The sequence below is a fragment of the Vicia villosa genome, linkage group LG7, assembly GCF_029867415.1.
Source record: "Vicia villosa cultivar HV-30 ecotype Madison, WI linkage group LG7, Vvil1.0, whole genome shotgun sequence".
NCBI lineage: Eukaryota > Viridiplantae > Streptophyta > Magnoliopsida > Fabales > Fabaceae > Vicia > Vicia villosa.
In genome coordinates this window covers 23,216,326-23,237,673 of record NC_081186.1, presented here as the reverse complement: position 1 = coordinate 23,237,673, position 21,348 = coordinate 23,216,326, and the positions used below count along the sequence as shown (strand labels likewise).

The window sequence follows — 21,348 nt, the reverse complement described above, 5'->3', positions numbered from 1 at the left end:
TCACTTAATGTTTGTTTTGCTTGCTTTACTTTTCAAGGTTTCTTTGGGTATTGAATGGAAGATGAGTCCTACACCCGAATTCGAGTGCACCTTAAGATAGGAACGGCATAGTCGTGGAGACCTCCCTTATGCATGCTTGGGATTGGTCAATATGAAGTTCGCGCTTGGGTTAGGCCTCCACTTGTTATTGTGTACCTCTTTTGCATGAGAGAGGTTTACACATGTATCTTTGGGTGCGTCGGAGCTCAAGGACCTTTGGTCACCTTTAACCCATCCTGACTTTTAGGAACGTAGTGGGAGGGCTATTCTTGGTGCATGCCAAGTTATGGTCACGACCCGATACTACAGCTCAGATAGGTTTCTTCCTAAAGTATCATTGCATGGGATGCATGTACCATGTTTGAGGGTGCTTTAGAAGGGGCTGACAATTCTGGGTCACTGGTAGAACCCGTTGCTGATATCATCCTTATCCTTAGAAGTACCTTTGGGGAAGGGTAGTTACCTAGTCAAACTCCATGCAAGCCTTTAAACCTAAGGACATTTGTGTGACTTGCTTGTGTGTGCTACTAACCCTTCTATTTCCTTGCAGGATTTGCTTGTAGGACATTCGTCCTTATTACCTTATGTTGTACCTATTGTATGACGTCATAACATCCCATGTTAACTAACCCTTTCCAGGATCCTAGGAATTTAGGGCGCACAATTTCAGGTGCCCTTATCAAGGACCGAATTCCTATCAAGGGGCAAGAGGATTTATTTTACTCTGGCCACATACCTTCCGATTAAGAGACTCAGTATCTATCAAGGGGCAAGAGGAGTTATTTTCCTCTGGCTGTATGCCTTCCAGTTTAGAGACATCACACCTATCAAGGGGCAAGAGGATTTATTTTCCTCTAACCATGTACCCTCAAATTCAGAAGTATCCCGAATCAGAGGCGATGACCCACTCGATATGGTGAGCGTGATTCTCAAAAAAGGACATCCAAAGACAAAGACCGAGGTTCTTCAGACGAAGCGGTGACCGGTCATTTCCTAATGTCGCAAGCTAAATTTCCTAACGATCCTTGAAAACATTGCATCTACATTCATGAACATTGCATAACAGGTTTCCGCAATAGGCTTCCCATACTCTCTCGCTGTTTATTTCAGCACAAAGGGATCTCGATCAATCAGTCAAAAATATTCAGGCTCAGGATATCCGATTCCAAGTTTTGATTCTGAACTTGGTCAAGGGGCAAGACGAGGTGAAAAACCTTGTTAACCCAGAAGAAAAAGGATCAGCATATGCGGCAAAGCTTACTCCATTGCACATGCCATTGTCTCAGATTCTGCAACAACTGCTCAATCAGAATTTGATAACCCTATTGCCTTCATATTCAATTCCTGCCAATCCTGCTCTTGGGTACAAGTACAACGCAAGATGTGCTTATCAGTCGAATAGTCCTGGTCATGATACAGAGGATTGTGGACCATTGAAGCATAAGATCCAAGATTTATTTGATGACAAGATCACTAATTTCAATTCACATGAGAAACCTCATATAACTGATGATGTGCAGAATAAGAAGAGTCGCAATGAACGCAACCAATCCGAGGGGACAATTCCGATCTCTACACCAGTTCTACAATAACGAAGAAAGCCAGATGTACTTAAGAGTCAACTCACCAAGATCAATATGCCGTCGGCTCAAGCGTTACAACATCTGTTGAAGATCAGATTGATTACTCTGAGGGATGCTCCTAAGAATGCTAACACCTACAATCCTGGCTATAAACTCAATGCGAGGTGCACGTACCATTCCAATAGTCCTGGACATTACACAAACAATTGCTGGACATTGAAGAACAAGATTCAAGATCTGATCAATGATGGGGAAATCAAATTCAACCTCCTGAAAACTCCTGCGATGATCACCACTCATATGCCTAGTCATGACGAGACTAATTGACGTCTAGACGGACGAACTTTTAGATCATTAGATCTACTTTCGTTTGCAAGTCTCTTTTCTGTTTGTTTAAACATTTGACTCATGATAGACATTATCTGTTTTAATAATCATCATCAGTGCATTGCATATGTTTGTCTTAAATAAATTATTTCGCTATCACTCATTTTAAATTGCGTCTTTACCTTGCAAATGTTTTGTGATACTCGACTCCTGCTAAAGCTGTAAGCCTTTTGAGGGAGGATGACGAAAACGATACCGCAACCTCATACAGTATGCTTTTGAACGGACTATGCTGACGATGTACAGGCATTGTTTTAATTCCTAAACAGTGAAGATATAAGGATGTTAATCCCTCGTCAACCCTTTTGAGCCTAAGGAGTAGAAGTTTTCTTTCTTGTACAATCTAAAACCCTTAATCGTAACCTGGGGCACGGTAGTTACTCAGTTAACTCAATTATCTTAGCTGTTGTCTACACGGATACTGATGGGTTCCCGCAACCATTAAGTCATGCATTCAATATCCATCAAAAAGAAAAAGAAAAAGTTGTTAAGTCAAAACCTATGAAGGAGACTTATCAAAAAGTCGAAACATCCCGCTGATTGTAATCACAAAATAAGCAGTTCAGGAAAAAGTTAGGGATAACAAAAATCAAAATAAAAAAAGAGGTCACTACAAATCCTCGACATAAGAAAATATTACAAAAAAGATGAGTGTCTGTCCAAATAAACTTCCGATACTTTAACCATCATCAAATGTCAATGTTAAGACTTCAAAGCTCTGCTAAGACTTAAACACAAAGTTAACTGAGCATAGGATCGAAGAACATCAAGAAGATTGGGATGGGTACAAATAAACTTTGAGCCACTATCCTTTGTTTCTTAAACCATGAACCAAGCCACGTTACAACCCTTGAAAGTCCTAATTGAAGCATGGTTAGTTCGAAAGCATACTGTCACCAAAAGGGTATCCTGACTCCTTAAGGTTTACCACAAATGCTGAGTTGATACTTCGTTTTTTACAAACATCACGTTTTTATAAACATCATGCTTTTACATCTCCAGTTTTAATGTTTTTCAACAAACTCAAGACAGACATATGCATTGCATCTCATGAATTCATTATTAAACATATTTTGCTACATAATTTCAAATGTTAGCATCAAAAAGAATCTGCACATGGTACGACTAATGACTAAAAGTCATCCAGACAGACGAAACTATTTCAGCAACAACATCCCTTATAAATGACTCAGGTGACTAGAAGTCAATGAATACAAGGGGCATGACATGCTTTGTCCAATCAATCTGGGGCAATCAAGTCAAGATTCCAAGAATCTCTCAAATGCCAAACAGTTAAAGGCATACATCCCAAGTGGGTTTCAAACTATTTCCCGATCAATCTGGGGCAATCAAGTCAAGATTCCGAGAATATCTCAAGGATACCAAAACAATCAGGGGCATGCATCCAAGAAGATCTGAAGCTACTTCCCAATCAGCATGGGACATTGTCCTGGGCCTATGACTACTAGGGGCATGTCGCCCATAGTGCACATCTCACAAAGTCCTCGCGAGGCGAATCTTTCCAAAGTCCCTACTAGCAGGGGCAAATCTATGCAAGTCCAGTTTGACATCTTGATCAATACTCAGTGGTGTGTCTTAATCAATATAAGTCCAAGAATAGCAAGAGCTATAAATCACTGGGGGCAATACTCAAGGCATCTACGTCTTCCCACAGAGCTGGTTTCACATAAGCATATCCCCACAGAGTAATCATTAAGAAGATATCTTCAAATGTTCTCGTCCCAACAAAGACTTAGTTCCTCAAATGAGTTTACATCTTCGACACTGCCGGTTCCCCGATACTATTCTCTTTTCCAAACAAGGGTTATTCATCTCTCTTATCCCCGGTCAGGGTGCATCAAGATCAATCATTTAAATTGCTCTCATCCCCAAGTAGAAATCATAAATCCCCAACTGAGCATCTTCAAGACAAGATCAAACATCAAAATCACAATGATATAGAGATCTATTTTCTCAATCAAGATAGCATAAATCATGTTCACACATCGCATACATATCCATACATTGCATATAGTATCTCATGATAAACTCATGCATAACATACAAAGTTTCTCATTTATTTTGAGAGTCTCATTACATAATACATGCATCATGACATTGCATAAGAATTACTATACCTATTGCATAACACAGGTACATACAAATGAATGAAATTTCCAAGATCTAATTCAGCTACTACGAATGGTACTGACACAGTCAACGCTCGAGGATCTAATTCATTTACCATGAACGGTAATGACACGATCATTCTCAAAGATCTAATTCAGTCACTACGAATGGTACTGGCACGATCAACTCTCAGAGATCTAATTCCATCATCACGAACGGTGTGGACATGATCAATTATCTCCTAAAGTCTAATTCAGTTACTACGAATGGTGCTGACATGACAAGAGGATCTAATTCTATCATCACGAACAGTGTAGACACGATTATCTATCCAAGATCTAATTTAGGTATTACGAACGGTACTGACACGATCAACTTTCAAGGATATAATTCCATCATCACGAACGGTGTAGACACGATCATCTTTCCGAGATCTAATTCAGTTACTACGAACGGTACTGACACGATCATCCTTCAAAGATCTAATTCTATCATCACGAATGGTGTAGACACGATCATCTCTCCAAGACTAATTCAGTTACTACGAACGGTGCTGACCCGACTAATATTCAACAACTACTTCCCAACACTTCAAATTCAGATATAGTCTAACATACAATTTATGCTGACTTTCAAGACAGGTGGCGTCTTGAAGCCCACTCCATATCCTCAATATCCTCAGTATCTAGATGGCATCTTTAAGCCCATCTCCAACAAACACTTCTCAATACAAAGGATCCAGTCTAGCGTACGACTCATCCTAGGATGCAACCTGACGTACGGTGTATTCTAACAACTATTAATACAGAGGATCCGGTCTAACGCACGACCCATCCTTCAGCCTAACGCATGGCTTTCCAGACATCTACCGATGCAAATTGGATCCGGTCTAACGCACGACCCATCCTTCTACCTAACACACGGCTTTCCAGACATCTACCGATGCAAATTGGATCCGGTCTAACGCACGACCCATCCTTCTACCTAACACACGGCTTTCCAGACATCTACCGATGCAAATTGGATCCGGTCTAACGCACGACCCATCCTTCAGCCTAACGCACGGCTTTCCAGACATCTATCGATGCAAATTGGATTCAGTCTAACGCACGACTCATCCTTCAGCCTAACGCACGACTTTCCAGACATCTACCGATGCAAATTGGATCCGGTCTAGCGCACAACCCATCCTCCAGTCTAACGTACGACTCATCCTAAGTATATTCTTCAGATACGGTCTAACGTACGACGTATTCTGACTCTCAACTCTATCAAGCTGGATGGAATCTTTAAGCCTATCTCAATCATACATCTTTTCCAAACACCTAGATGGCATCTTCAAGCTCATCTCCGACAAAAGTCCCTACTTCAGCTAGGGCAAATTCCTGGGTATTCTAGTGTTCAATCCTCTTCTACCTTCATATTCCAACAGGCACACATGCCAATCTACATCCTCAGGTATAAGAAGATTGAACAGGGGAAGCTGTCATACCCCAAAATTTGCCCATCATATTTATTCATATTTTAGTCCATCTAACCTTCAAATGCTCAAAGATACACAAAAAGGAAGCATGCAGTCTCTCTCCTAAACAACAACCTCTAAACTAGGGCTTTGTATTTCTCAAAGTAAAATCAAATTCTAAGACCTCAAATGGATCCCATGGCCTCTCATATGCTTCAAAGGGTCATCATGCCAACTTTCAAGCTCTGATTCATAAGATTGCCCAGACAGAAGCTCAGAAAGCCAACAGTCGACTAGTTTGACCTAAAAGTCAAACTATGGTCAAACCACAGTCAAAACTTCTGATTTTTGGTCAACATCCTCATTATGAAGTATCATTTATCATTTAATCAAGGATTGATCATGATTCATCAAGGAAAGATCAGAAATCAACAAAAGTTCAAGTTTCTAAATTAGGGTTTTAAGGAGAAAGTCAACTGAACTTTGACCAGCCATAACTTTCACATGGAACATCAGAAATTTTCCATACAAACCTCAATTTGAAGGAAATTGAATTCTCTACAAATTTGTCTCTCACAAGCCAAGTCCGAAAATGCTTCATTTGAGAGATATGGATCAAAATGTTACAGGTCCTTCTAGAAGATCGTAGAAAGCTGTTTGTTGTCAGAAGCTATATCTTCAAGATAAAATCCTCAAATGCAAAATATGTTCCAAAGTCGCTTGTAGAGGACATCTTGAGCTTTCCAAAAAGTCCTAGAACATGTTCATATGATAAAAATTGAAGGAGATACGAGGCTCAGAAGTTGTTCAATTTTCAAGAAAAATATAAAAACCTAAATGCATAGTTTTGTGTTTTTAGGTTAATGGGCCTAGAACTTTGATTCCAAACATGTTTGTGACCCAAGATATGATCCCTAAAACCCATCCACAAGCTTCCATCATTTTATTTTATTTTATTTGAATTTTATGCAATTAAGAGGAAAATAAATGAAATAAAAAGTGAACTAAATGGATCAATACCTATAGCTTTTGCTTTGGATCATATTAAAGGCCCATGTATGCATCCATAAGACTCCAAATTCGTGGCCTAGGGTTATGGAGAGAATATTTTCTAAAAATAAAAAGAATTAACATGTTTTTTATTCAAATATTTTTTTCTCTCCTAATAACCTAATATCCAAGCCCACAAACAAACCTAATTCATTCACATATATATACACAAGACTTCAGCAAGCAAAGAAAAGAAGGAGGGACAAAGAAGGAGCCAAGGACGCTAGGGTTTGCCATCCAAAAGTCACATACAAGCTTACACTTTCGAGTTGACATTTGCAACCCTCTTCAAGATCTCCCCAGTATTCCATCGTGATCCAGAGGTATCATGGAGTAAGTTTAAGTCCCAAGCCATGGCCCATGCAGGCTGAAACACCCGGACAATCACTCACTTTCTTGCATCCTTTATGTTAATCGTATTTCATGTTATGGATTGTTTTAAGTCAAACTAACAATTCTATTAGCGTTATGAGATGTAGTAGAGCAGGTTTGGATCGTCGTTCGCGAATTCCCATGGCTATAACGCAATACACCATAGCTAGGGCACAAACTTTCCAAGCTTCGGTTTCGTGGATACAAGCATCTACAGTCCAAATGGAGACCACCATTAAACTCGGGACGGTCGTTTTAGGTAATATGGGCTTTTGTTTCACATTGCTAACGTGTCATTGTTGAGTTTCCAAGTTGCAGAAAATACCAAGAAAATTCCGCAGGTGTATTCGTAGCTAAAGCCATAACAAAGTCCGCAGGAAAATTTGAGCTATTAACGTGGAGAAGATGATGAACAATCATCTGGAGAATGTGGACCAGGGCGTGGCAGCGCTTTATTGGTTGGACAACGACATGCGTTTCTCTCTCCATACGCGTTACAGCCTCATTGGTTGGTCAAGAAATCAAACACCTCTCTCACTTGTTGATTGGTTCAACCAGGACATCTGGGGCCCACGCGCGCTTTTCCCATTAAGTTTTATGTTTTTCTTTTATAATTTATTCCACTCCTTTATTTAACAAATTGGATAATCAGTACAGTTGGCAACAGAGATTCTTGAGGAAGGCAAAGGGTGTGGGTTCGATCCCCACCACACACTTTATTTTTCAAGTTTATTCACCTACGGATCCAGCGTACACCACCAACGTAAGCTTGTGGTGCGCCCTCACGCCTTCGTCATTAGATATCCAGATCAAGGCAATCCAACGATCCAAGATCTTGAGACCCACCATGGACTCCCAAGATTCAAGCACACAGAATCCAGCACACCAGGTTTCTTTACTATTTTTATTTATTTTATTATTACTTATTTTATTTGCTTTTTGTTTATATCTTAAACCTTTTTTTCCTTTACTCTAAAAACCCTTTTTATTAATTAAACCTTTTTGACATGCCATTTAAAAATCCCTTTTTTAAGAAAATTTGTTTTTTTTTTAATTAATTTAATTAGGTTGGTTTAATGATTAAGTTTAGGTTAAATAATTTTTAGAATAATTTTAGTTAAACAATTTAGGATTAATTTGAAAGTTTTTTTAAGCTTTTAATCAAAACCATGTGACTATCAGTAATGTAAGGGTTGTCTATCCACTGTAGGTCAAAGTTCTTTTTAGCCACAAGGTTTTTACCTTGATTTTTCTAAACTTAATTTCATCGCGAATTTCTCTTCTCATCCCATACTCTGTGATTTTATCGCATGCCTTTAACTTTAATTATTTATTTTACTTAAATTTCCTTTTTTATTTAAGCTATCTGCGTTTATTTTATTTTATTTAAAATTATCTGCCTTTATTTAATTTTTGCTCTTATTTAATTTCTGCTTTAATTTCTGCCTGTATTTTTGCCTTTTTATTTTCGCGCCCAATTCTTCCTCTATAATGTAACTGCTCACAGGATGTAATAGTTTAATTATGGTTTATTTGTTTGCCTTTTAATTTTTCCGCCTTTAAATTTCTGCCCACAGGTGTTTATTGTAATAGCGTAGGACTTTTAAATTCTGCCTTTTAATTTCTGGTTATTTTAAACTGCGTGGTTAGTAAAATAGGGAGTGCAACCATGAACTGAACATAGATAACTAATTTACAAGATAAATATCATCGAAGTTAACCACATGATTGTGCACCCACACACCTTTAGGGTAATCCTTCTTGTTGCCTGTTGCCTTATCACTTGTTGCCTTGTTGCCTTAATTTTGTTTCCTAAAAATAGTCAAGTCCCTCGATTCCGAGGATACCTAAAGCAATGTTGCCTTTAAAGTTATTGAAACTCCCTCGAGGTTGCCTTATAAAGAATGATTGTCCATATTGGTAAGGTATCCTCGCATGATGCCTAAAACAGATTAATGACTATTATATCCTTCCCTTAGACTACCTGCCCTCTTTATGGTAGGGACAGTCTTGTGGCGAACGATTATTCTCGATGACCCTTAAACATTCAATTGAAAGACTTCCTGCCTTATCATGGTACGGATAGACCCTTTCACCCCGTAAGGCTAAAAGACTTTTTTTTTTCTAACTTAAGGGTAGATGCTATTGATTGCTTGCTCTTTTTCAAATTCAAATTCAAATTCAAATTCAAATTCTTTTTCCCACTAATTTTCAAATACTTTCAAACAAGGCTACGCTTATTTAGAAGCTAAAGTCCTTAAACAAAGTTTTTACTATTCACACACGACACTTCAAACTTTTCAAACAAACAAAGTGAGCTAAGCAATTAAGAGCCCATGGAAAACCATGGATGCAAAGGGTGCCTTACACCTTCCCTTTGTATAAATTACCCCCCGAACTCAAAATCTTTTAAAAGGTCTTTTTCTGTTCTTTTATCCTTTCTATAAATTGGATAAAATAAAAGTCGGTAGCGACTCTTGCTTAACCGCGACATTTCTTTAAAGTCAGTTCACCGTATTACACCTTTGCTTTAATATTTTAGGATTTTATGTTAGGACTTTATTTTCTCTCTTTTAATTGATCTTTTAAATTCAAAATGCCAAAATACCTTTGTAGCTTCTTGATGAAGTTTCTTGTTGAACTAACTTGATCATGTTGATTGATTAATTTTTGTTTTGCTTAAGTGATGACATGTCCCCTTAAGATTTATTGATTCAATTTTAATCTTTGATTAAATTGAATTAATATTAGACCTTAGGATTTAATCCAAGCATGAACATAATTAGGGTTTCCCCTTATCTCAACCTTGAGTCCATGACGCATGATAACATTAGGGTAGATTTCCCCCTATGTTTTTCCCTTTGTGCATTGCATTGTTTCTTTTTCCTTTCAAAACAAAAATCTATTTTCTTAATCAAATACAAAAAAAAACGTTATAAATATGATGTATACAAATACGTCATGAGCCTTAAGTACATGAGAAAAGATGAGCGGGAGTTATTCCTTACCTCTTCTTAGGGTATTTTGTACATGAGACATTTGGTTCATTCGTACATAATACTCGCTCTCATGTCATAGACTTTAGTATTGTACGTATCCTAAACATTTTCAATACTAAGGGGTAAATACTCAAATACCCTCAGCCATTGAGAGACCATTTGAGGTATTTCCCAACAAAACACTTCAACCAATCCAAATCATTTTGCATCTTGGCTTTTCTCTTTAACTTTTTCATAAAAAGGCATTGTTATTTTCATTCTAACGCATCGAAGGCCGTGCCAAATGCTAGAGTGAGAACGTTAACACTGTCCAATAAAAATAACCAACAAACAAACCTTTTTTTAGACGAACAGCGGAGCTGTGACTTCTTCATTGCACGAAGAGGATACGTTGGTACGGTGTTCAGGAAATCCTGGCAAGCTTAATAACAAAAACCTTTTCTTTTCCTAATCAATTAATTCATGCTTTCCCTTTAGAAAGTAAGTCTATAGATGAACACACCATTTGATTATAACAACTAAAGTGGATCCCGTTTAGTACAATAGACGTGAGGGGTGCTAATACCTTCGCTTTGCGTAATCGACTCCCGAACCCGAATTTGGTTGCAAGACCTTGTTCTTTCCCTTTTGAGGTTTTCTCGATGTTTTCCTTTCCCTCCTTTAGAATATGTGTTTTTTTTCGCGGTAGCGACAGTGGGATGCAATACATCACGTACTCTTATGAGAACACACTTAAAATTAAGCAGAGATAAATGTGTCAAGGATATTAATAATACTTTATACAATAAAATGGTGGAATTATTTAGGCATGCTTATAGTTCTATGCAAGATATATATATATATATATATATATATATATATATATATATATATATATATATATATATATATATATATATATATATATATATATATATATATATATATATATATATATATATATATATATATATATATATATATATATATATATATATATATATATATATATGAACTTAAATTATCACATATGCAAGCAGTAAAGAGGAACATATAATTGTTTTAAGACAGAGTTGACCATGACATCTTATTTCAAAAACCTGAAGGCCAAAGGAACAAGATGACTAGTTTTTGTGACAGATTGGACTAAAGACTAAGTGGAAACGATAAGCATAATCAGGTATGCGTTTAAATTATTCAACTCTCCAATCTCATGGTGTTTCAAAAAGGCAACTTTAGTATTTTTATTATCATATGAAAGAGTCTGGTTACTGTGAGATATTGGATTGAACTCTAGTATGGTCGAAGGGTAGCTTCTTGGTTCAACAAGATTAAGCATGAAGTCGAAGGTTGTTCACATGCTTGTGTCGAAGATTCTAGGGTTGTTAGCATGTTAAATTAGGTTTTAGTGTTTAAATCCTAATTTGTTAAGTTAGCTTGTTTATTAAGTTGGCTTGTGTAATGGGCCTTGTGGAAAAAGCCCATTAGTTAGTATGTTAGATTTTATTATAAATAGCATACTAGTCTCTCATCATTACTAAGCTGAAAATCCTAATTTAGGGTGAGAGAGATTATTTGTTATTCTTGTAAACTTGTAATCTTGTTTTAAGAGAAAGTAAAAGAATATCAGTTATAACCAATTCTTGTGTTCTCCTTATCTCCCCTAATTCCCTTTTATATTTTGTTCTTGACATTGTTTTTCACAACAAATTGGTGCGGTGAGCGTGGAGAAGATGCCGTCAATAAAGTATGAGATTGAAAAATTTACCGGAGTGGATGATTTCGGTCTGTGGCGCTTGACGATGAAAGCCCTACTGGTTCAGCAGGGTTGTTTGGAAGCGTTGAAGGGAGAGGCAGCCATGAATACTGCATTAACGGCAGCAGAGAAGACGAATATGATCGAGAAGGCACACAACACAATTTTGTTGAGCCTTGGTGATAAGTTTCTCAGACATGTATCAAAGGAGACGACGGCATTAGGGTTATGGGCGAAACTTGAAAGTTTGTATATGACCAAATCGCTGGTAAATCGACTCTACCTGAAGCAAGCTTTGTATTCATTCAAGATAATTGAAGACAAAGTGTTGGCTGAGAAGTTGGATATGTTCAACAAGCTGATTCTTGATCTTGAAAATATTGATGTGAAGATCGATGATGAAGATCAAGCGTTGTTACTATTGTGTTCTTTGCCTCGATCACATGTTAACATCAAAGAAACTCTCCTGTATGGAAGGGAGTCCCTGACCTTTGAAGAAGTTCAATCAACCCTATATTCAAAGGACCTGAACAAACGAAAGGAGCATAAACCTTCAACTGTTGGCGAAGGTTTGGTCGTTAACGGAAAACTCTTACGAAAGGATGGTAAGTTTGACAAGAAGAAAGGAAAAAAGCCTGTCGAAGTCTTACAGTGGCGAAGCATCTGGCATTCGATGCTATCATTATAAGAAGGAGGGTCACACAAGAAAGGTGTGCCCTGAACGCCTGAAAGATCATGGAGGTAAGGATAATGGCAATGCAGCCATTGTTCAAGATGATTTTGAATCATCTGATGTTCTTGTGGTTTCAAGCAGTGACTCGAGAAGAGAGTGGATTATGGATTCAGGTTGCACTTGGCACATGACTCCAAACAAAGACTTGTTCGAGGAATTATGTGATCAAGATGGTGGGTCAGTATTGCTGGGAAACAACAAGGCTTGCAAGATTGCAGGTGTTGGATCTGTGAGATTCAAACTCCATGATGAGTCAATAAGGTTATTGACTGAAGTCAGGTATGTTCCTGATTTGAAGAGAAATCTACTTTCTCTTGGTGAATTCGACAAGAAAGGATATGTTTTCCAAAGAGAGAAAAGTATCCTAAGAGTCATGAAGGGTTCGAAGGAAGTCTTGAGAGGCGTGAAGAAACAAGGCTTGTATACCCTTAATGCTGAAGTTGTAAGTGGTTCGACAAATGTTGCATCCACGAAACCTTTATCGAAGACAGAAATCTGGCACATGAGATTGGGCCATGTCAGTGAAAGGGATCTGGTCGAATTAGGGAAACAAAATCTGCTAGGTGGAGACAAAGTTGAAAAGCTGAAGTTTTGTGAACCCTGTGTACTTGGAAAATCTTGCAGAATGAAGTTTAACAAAGGGAAACAAAAAACACATGGATCCCTTGATTACATCCATGTTGATCTTTGGGGGCCTGCAAGGTGTCCATCACATTCAAGAGCAAGGTATTTTCTATCCATAGTAGATGATTATTCCATAAAATTATGGGTATTCATCCAGAAGACTAAGGATAAAACTTTTGAGAATTTCAAAAGTTGGAAGACTCTGGTTGAAAATCAGACTGGCAGAAAGGTCAAGAGGTTGAGATCCGACAATGGCCTTGAATTTTGCAATGAGGCATTCGACAGTTTTTGTGTTGCCTCTGGTATTGCAAGGCACAGAACTATGGCAGGTACTCCACAACAAAATGGTTTGGCTGAAAGATTTAATCGAACTATTTTGGAGAGAGTCAGATGCATGTTGACTAGTGCGGGGTTAAAGAAGGTGTTCTGGGCTGATGCTGTTTCGACAGCAACATATCTGATAAACAGATATCCTTCGACAGCGTTAGATATGAAGACACCTGAAGAAGTTTGGTCGGGACATCCACCAGATCTCGACAAACTGAGAGTATTTGGCTGCGTAGCCTATGCTCACATTAGGCAAGACAAGGTCGAACCTAGAGCTCTGAAATGCATGTTCATGGGATACCCTGAAGGAGTCAAAGCTTATAGGCTATGGTGCCTAGAGCCAGGTCACAGGAGGTGTATCACCAGTCGAGATGTAGTTTTCAATGAAGCTGAAATGGCTTTTAAGAAAAATGATGTTGGTCAAAATGCAGAAACATTTGACGAAGAGCTGGAACATGTAGAGATTCCTGTTGAGGTGGAACATGTTGATGCTGAATTGCATATCCCTGCTGAAGTCGAAGAAGAAGCAGAAGATGCTGAGGAAATTGAGGAAACTGTCGATAACTACCTATTGTCAAGAGATAGGTCGAGAAGAGCCATCAAGCCACCTCAGAGACTTGGATATGCAGATCTTAAAGCTTATGCCTTAATATCTGCAAGTGAGGTTCTAGACGAAGAACCTAGAGACTACAAGGAAGTTATGAGGAGTCAAAATAAGACTGAATGGCTGAAGGCCATGGATGATGAGATGAAATCTCTTCATGATAATCATACTTGGGAACTGATCAAGAAACTTGCTGGGGCTAGGTTAGTCAGATGTAAATGGATTTTCAAAGTTAAGGAAGGAATTGAAGGAGTGACGTCGAAAAGATACAAGGCAAGGTTAGTTGTAAGGGGTTTCACTCAGAATGAAGGTATCGACTTCAATTATGTGTTTTCTCCTGTTGTGAAGCATAGTCCATTCGAATGTTGCTTGCCATGGTGGCACAGTTCGATCTTGAACTGGAACAGATGGATGTGAAGACTGCGTTCTTGTATGGTGATCTAGATGAAACGATCCTGATGAGGCAACCTGAAGGGTATGTCGAAAAGGGGAAGGAAGATTATGTGTGCAAGTTAAAGAGATCTTTGTATGGGCTGAAACAATCTCCTCGACAGTGGAATAGGAGATTCGACAAGTTCATGGCACACATAAGTTTCATTAAAAGTCAGTTCGACCACTACGTTTACTTCAGATTTCGACCTGGTAATTCATTTGTTATTTTGTTGCTTTGTGTGGATGATATTCTCATAGCAAGCAACAATGTCGAAGATGTGATGAGGGTGAAGGCTGAACTCAATAAGGAGTTCGATATGAAGGATCTGGGAGCTGCTTCCAGGATTCTTGGAATTGACATTCGAAGAGATAGAAATAAGTCGAAGTTATGCTTATCTCAAGAGGCATATCTACGAAAGATTCTCGAAAAGTTTGGTATGTCGAATTCGAAGCCAGTTGTGACTCCAACAAACCCTCAATTCAAGCTGAGTATAGATCAGTATCCCAGTACTGTTGAAAGAGCCTATACAAATAGCATCCCATATGCTAATATAGTTGGTTCTTTGATGTATGCTATGGTCTGTACCAGACCCGACATAGCATATGCAGTAAGTCTTGTAAGCAGGTACATGGCGAACCCTAGAAAGGCTCAATGGCAAGCATTGAAGTGGATTTTAAGGTACATAAATGGGTCTCTGAACAGAGTCCTAATTTATGGTGGAGCCTTGGGTGAAGATAGTAAAGCAGAAATTGAAGGACATGTCGACTCTGATTATGCAGGTTGTATGGATTCCAGAAAATCTATTTCCGAATATGTTTTCACTATGTTTGGCACTGCAATTAGTTGGAAAGCAACACTTCAGAAGGTTGTTGCTCTATCAACCACTGAAGCGGAGTATATTGCCCTAAATGAAGCTGTGAAAGAAGCATTGTGGCTTGAATGTTTTGCGAAGGAGCTGAAACTTCAAGGCCAAGGTATCACTGTTAAATGTGATAGTCAGGGTGCAATACACCTGTCGAAGAATTCAGCCTATCATGAGCGAACTAAGCACATTGATGTGAGGCTGCATTTCGTCAGAGGAGTAATCGAGCGTGGAGAAGTCCAAGTGCTGAAGGTTTCGACTAAAGACAATGATGCTGATATGATCACCAAGACATTGCCGAGTTGCAAGTTTTTCCACTGTATGCAGTTGATAAAGCTGCATGAAGAAAGCTAGTTGTTCCCTTGATGTTGTAGAGTTAGATCCAAGGTGGAGATTTCTGAGATATTGAATCGAACTCTAGTATGGTCGAAGGGTAGCTTCTTGGTTCGACAGGATTAAGCATGAAGTCGAAGGTTGTTCACATGCTTGTGTCGAAGATGCTAGGGTTGTTAGCATGTTAAATTAGGTTTTAGTGTTTAAATCCTAATTTGTTAAGTTAGCTTGTTTATTAAGTTGGCTTGTGTAATGGGCCTTGTGGAAAAAGCCCATTAGTTAGTATGTTAGGTTTTATTATAAATAGCATACTAGTCTCTCATCATTGCTAAGCTGAAAATCCTAATTTAGGGTGAGAGAGGTTATTTGTTATTCTTGTAAACTTGTAATCTTGTTTTAAGATAAAGTAAAAGAATAACAGTTATAACTAATTCTTGTGTTCTCCTTATCTCCCCTAATTCCCTTTTATATTTTGTTCTTAACATCGTTTTTCACAACAGTTACAATGTTTGGTATTTCAAATGAAGATGTGTAAGGAAGTAGAAGTGGAATTCATGGTAGATAAAATTAGCAAGCAATCTTTCTAAGAATCTCATAGGTCAAGAAAAGAGCAATTGCTTTTTCTTAAATATCAACTAAACAATGACACGACCATTCTTAGATATTGTTGAACAAATGATCAAGTTGAAAATGTCCATACTAAACCACTAAAAATTGAGAAACTCAAAAAAATATGCTCATTATAACGACTTTGAATTAGTAGTGAAATGTAATTCAAACAAAGGTCTTAAGTGGATTACTAATACTTGATGTACAAGTAACTAAATAAGTTGGCAATGAAGTTTTGGGCCTCATTAACCCCTTGTAATGCCTTGTAAGCCCAACTCATAGTGTGTACAATATGTGAGATATGCACAAACAATTTTCACTCCAATTCTTCCTCCTTCACTCCTATGTTTCAATAGTTCATTGATACTCATACTAAACATTGAAGTAATATTGAACTTAACCAAAAAAAAAGGCAATGGATCCATTTGAAATAATAAAAATGACAAGGAAGTAATAAGATATCATGGGCCTGTATGCTGAGACTGACACATAGAGGTCCCCAAGGCAGTTGGGGGGAGAGATATACATGCACACCCAATGGGGACATATGCATAAAGGACAGTATGGAGTATATCTCCCATTCCTCTTCCATCTACTTGTCTCCCTCATACAAAATATCCCTATTTAATAACATCCCTACCCTAACCTAATACCTATTTCAAACACTTTTCCTCCTCAACTCCCAACACCAACTGACAACAACATTCTCTTATATCAAACTAACCTAATCTCTCTTTCATGGCCACCCTTTTCTCTCTCTTCTCCATCACTTGTCTCACCCCATAAACTAAATAATTAATTTTCATTAATTTTTTTTCTATCTTCTCTTTAAATAAGAGCTTCCTAGACCTATATAGTATCAACCTAGTTTAGTATCTAGGTTGCTTTTGTTTCCTCTTTTTCAGCCACATTCTCTAGGCTCTTTCACTTACATTTAAACAACAAAATATATTTCTGACACACTTACACCTCCTTAACTATGTCTAGCAGAAGATCTCATTCGAGACAATCTGGTGTTTCCACTGAAATCTCTGATGATCAAATTAATGATCTCATCACCAAGTTGCAACAACTTATCCCTGAACTTGCAAGGCGTTCCAACAAGGTATTCATCTTCTTTTCTTTTTTATATATTCTCACACATAATTGTAAGAACACACCTTGCAACTGTGTGTTTAGTTTCAATGAGCTTAGTCATTTTAATACTTATAATTGATAAAATTTAAAATAAAGTTTAATTTAATTTTATATATAAATTTCTACATAACATTTTCAAGAACTATATTGATCTACTTGATTTAAGATCTTTTAACTATTGAAATAGATTTTAAAATATTTTTGTTTTAGAGAGTAAATTAATGATATATATTGCAAGATTACAATTAAAGGCCTAATTAAATTTTTTTTAGTCCATACAAAACTTTTAAACAAAATAAGTGAAAACACTTCATGAATTTTAAGTGCAAAAATATATTTAAAAAATAGACAAAAATTGTTTGATATTAAAATAGAGAGACTAATTAGATAAACAAACTAAAATATGAAATAAAATTGTAATTAAGTAAAAATTAAATTAATGAATTATTCAAAATGCTATGTACCTTTTGACTCGCAGCCTCTAAATCAAAATATTTTTTTAAATATAAATTATTTTAAATTAATTATTATTATATATTTACACTTTTGTCAAAATTTAATTGAGGACCCTCAACTCCTTTTATCCTTTAATTCAAGAGTCTCAAGTTAGTTGAGAGCCTCTCTCACTAACCTAGATATTTTACTGGAATATAACTTAAATTTTGGCTATTGAATATGTACAAAAAATATAAATATAAATTATTCTATACCTAATCTAAAAATTTTGATTTTGACAAACTAATCTAATTAAAGTATCTTAAGTTTGTTGTGTTCTAAAGTTTTTGATTTGGACAAGAACTAATCTAATTAAAGCATCTTAAATTTGTTGTGTTCCTAGAAAGCTGTTTAAACAAGATTTAATTATAATACAAGGGAGTCACATGCATGCATATGACACACTACACACATAAATTATGTGGCTTTGGTTGTCTTTGCTAGATAAGTCATCAGTCTTGTGCCCTTAACCCACAGATTTCTAAGGCTGTGGGACTAGAACATTCCCACTTGCCATGCATATATCATTGTCTAGTAAATAACCCTAGCAGATCAAAATGTGTGGATATTAAAAAAAAAAAAACTCCAACAACATTAATTGGCTTATGTTTTTTTGTGTTTGTTTGTAATATAGGTTTCAGCTGCTAAAGTGTTGCAAGAGACTTGCAATTACATCAAAAACTTGCATAGAGAGGTTGATGATTTAAGTGACCGATTATCACAACTTTTGGACACCATAGACCCTAACACTCCTCAAGCAGCTATCATTAGGAGCTTACTTATGTGATCAACATGTCTAATAAATTAGTGTTTGTGTTGAGTACATGTCTTTTAAAATGTCTCACTAGCTAGCTTGTACTTTATATTTATATCCTCACCCTTTCGACATTTTGTAACAACTATCATTATATAACTATTATTAATATAATGAATTAATTCCTAATTAGTATGAGTAGTTATATTAATTAATATATGAACAATTCATACGTTTGATTTGCAAAATGAAATAATTTTTTAACTATATTTTGTTTGATAATATAGGGACTGGATTTTTTTTAATCTATTTTATTTGATAAGCTTATATATTAAATATAATAATATAATTTTTTATATAACATATATAAAATATGATATTTTCATAGTTTTTAATAATTTGTGTTTGAGACAAAATTGTCTCATAACTTGTTGAAGGACAAAAATTCATGTTTTTTTCCCGTTTTTTAACACATATTTTGTTTAATCTTCTGATTAATTTCTGTATCAAACATGATACAAGAAAAATTATCTTGTCCAATCCCTATTTCTTAACAAATCAAATACATCCTATTGTTCAGTTCCCTAACACATGTTTTGTTCAATCCGCTATATCAAACATGATACAAGAAAAATTGTCCTTTCCCATCTCAATTTTTTAACAAATCATGTATCCCTAATCCCTAGCCCTACCTATGGTTCTCTAAAATGCTATTCACATGAATGTGTTAAAATACTTATACAATTTTGGAGATGCAACATGTTAGTGTTTGATCTTAGTATTTTATATCTTATTAAGAGAAACTAAGTATTTTGTGTGGACCCATTAAAGGGACAAATTTGAACCTGATGTATAGCATGTGACAGTGCCCCCACACCATTTTCGGTTTACTTATTCTTGCCAAGTGCCAACCCGTGATACTTGAGTTGGACCACTGTTTACAAACCCTAGTTTATTTATTTTCTATCTCTAGTTACATTTGCACCATTAATATAAACGGATAATAATGATAAGATATGAATATACTGACTGTTTACAAGATATTGCAATTTTACTATCTTGACTTTTTTTCAAAATTTGTCTATCAGACAAAACCGTTCGATTAATGTATGTATTGTTCAGAAATATACCATAGTTGTCGAAATTTGATTATAGGAAGGTTCGTCGTGGGCCTCTAACAATTTTGAAGATTTAAAACATTTAACAAAAAGGCAAAAATAATAGTTAATTTCTATTAATGGTTGTTGAGATTTTTGGGTGGTGTTTCAATGAGTCCTTTCTAAGAAATTATTTGATTATTGATCTGTCATTCTTAAGTATTCTAACTAATTATGGGGTCGAAGCCTTTTCGATTTATTGTAATTTTAGTTCTATGGTGAAAAAATTAAATTTTGAAAGAATTGATTTTAGTTAAAATTGAGTTTAATATAAAGTGATTTATGTTTGACATATTCACAATTAAAGTTATTTGTATGAAAGATGTTGTTTGAATATTTTTATTAAAATTACTTTTGGATGTGTAAATGACGAAAAGGGTAAAAAAAGATGGTGAGTTAAAGATATTGTTCAATTTAAGGGTAAAAAAGGAAAATTGATGGAAAGGGAGAATTGATTTCTAGAATTGATTTCAAGAAGCTAGGAATTGTAGCTTCATAAAAAATCAATTCTGAACCAAAAAAAGTACGGTGGCGGAAGACTGTTTAAGAATGCCAAACAATTTACAAACCAAGAATTGATTTTGATGCTTTCTACCGGGCAACCAAACATAGACTTAATAACTATTGCTTATCCCACCGCGATTTTTATGAGGTTGTTCTTTCTAGCTGATCTAGTTCTTCTATTCAAGGCTCAGAGGCTTTTGTTTTATTAAAAATTTCACAACTCTCAAATTGGCGTTGAAAGGCTGGAATAAGCAGGTATTTGAAAACTCAAACTTTTATATTGATTCTTTAATGGACGCAGATATGGAGTTAAATCTTGTGACAGATCAGAGAGCTTTATTTGAGGAGTAGGTCTAAGACCGCTCTAGTAAATTTGTAGAACTCTAGTTTTTGTTGAGGTCCAAAGACTCTCAAATGTTTCAAAGATCTAAATCTAAGTAGCTTAAAGAATGTGATTTTAACACTGTTACTACAAGAAATGTGCTCTCTAGCCACGTGAAGCTGTCACGTGATTTTCACGTGTGAAAATAAAGAGGTTGTGACGTGAATATCACGTCGCAACGTGTTTATAATAATAAAAAATAAAAAGTAACGTTTAAAAAGGGGGAGAGAAAGAAAAGTTTTTTTAAAAGAAATGTTGTGACGTGTAAAACACGTAGCAACTCAAAAAATCAAAATCAAAAAATTTAAGATGTCAGATTTACATATGGGGGGAAGTTTAAATTTTTCGAAATTCAAATTGTGGCGTGAAAATCACGTTGCAACATAAAAGTGAAAAAAACAAGAAAAAAATCAGATAAAGTTGACTAACAAGGAGCAGGGTGGGTAACGTTATTATTACTGTTAGTTGATTGCGACGTGAATTTCATTTCGCAAAGTTGCAGTGTGTAGTTCACGTTGCTGATGTCGCATTAATAATAACATTACACTCTCTTTCCCCAATCTCTTTTCTCTCGTAAACGTAAACATTATTAGTACACTCAACCCTCTCTTCTTCTTTCAACCCTTATACATGTCTC

The 21,348-nt window shown here is 36.2% G+C and overlaps 1 protein-coding gene across 1 annotated transcript; it reads left to right on the top strand.

The window, feature by feature from the left end:
• Nucleotides 1-16,871: 16,871 nt before the first annotated feature.
• LOC131617030 (transcription factor PRE6-like) lies at nt 16,872-18,857 on the top strand. The gene is made up of 2 exons (XM_058888419.1): nt 16,872-17,387; nt 18,549-18,857. Exons 1-2 carry the CDS (start codon nt 17,262-17,264, stop codon nt 18,699-18,701), a joined length of 279 nt encoding a protein of 92 aa, XP_058744402.1. The 5' UTR covers nt 16,872-17,261; the 3' UTR covers nt 18,702-18,857.
• The last annotated feature ends 2,491 nt before the right edge of the window (nt 18,858-21,348 follow it).

Bases quoted from the DNA above. Each gene is read 5' to 3' on its own strand.
- LOC131617030 (XM_058888419.1), top strand. From the start codon at position 17,262: ATGTCTAGCAGAAGATCTCATTCGAGACAATCTGGTGTTTCCACTGAA. The intron at 17,388-18,548 runs GTATTCATCTTC...TTTGTAATATAG, and splicing joins TTGCAAGGCGTTCCAACAAG to GTTTCAGCTGCTAAAGTGTT.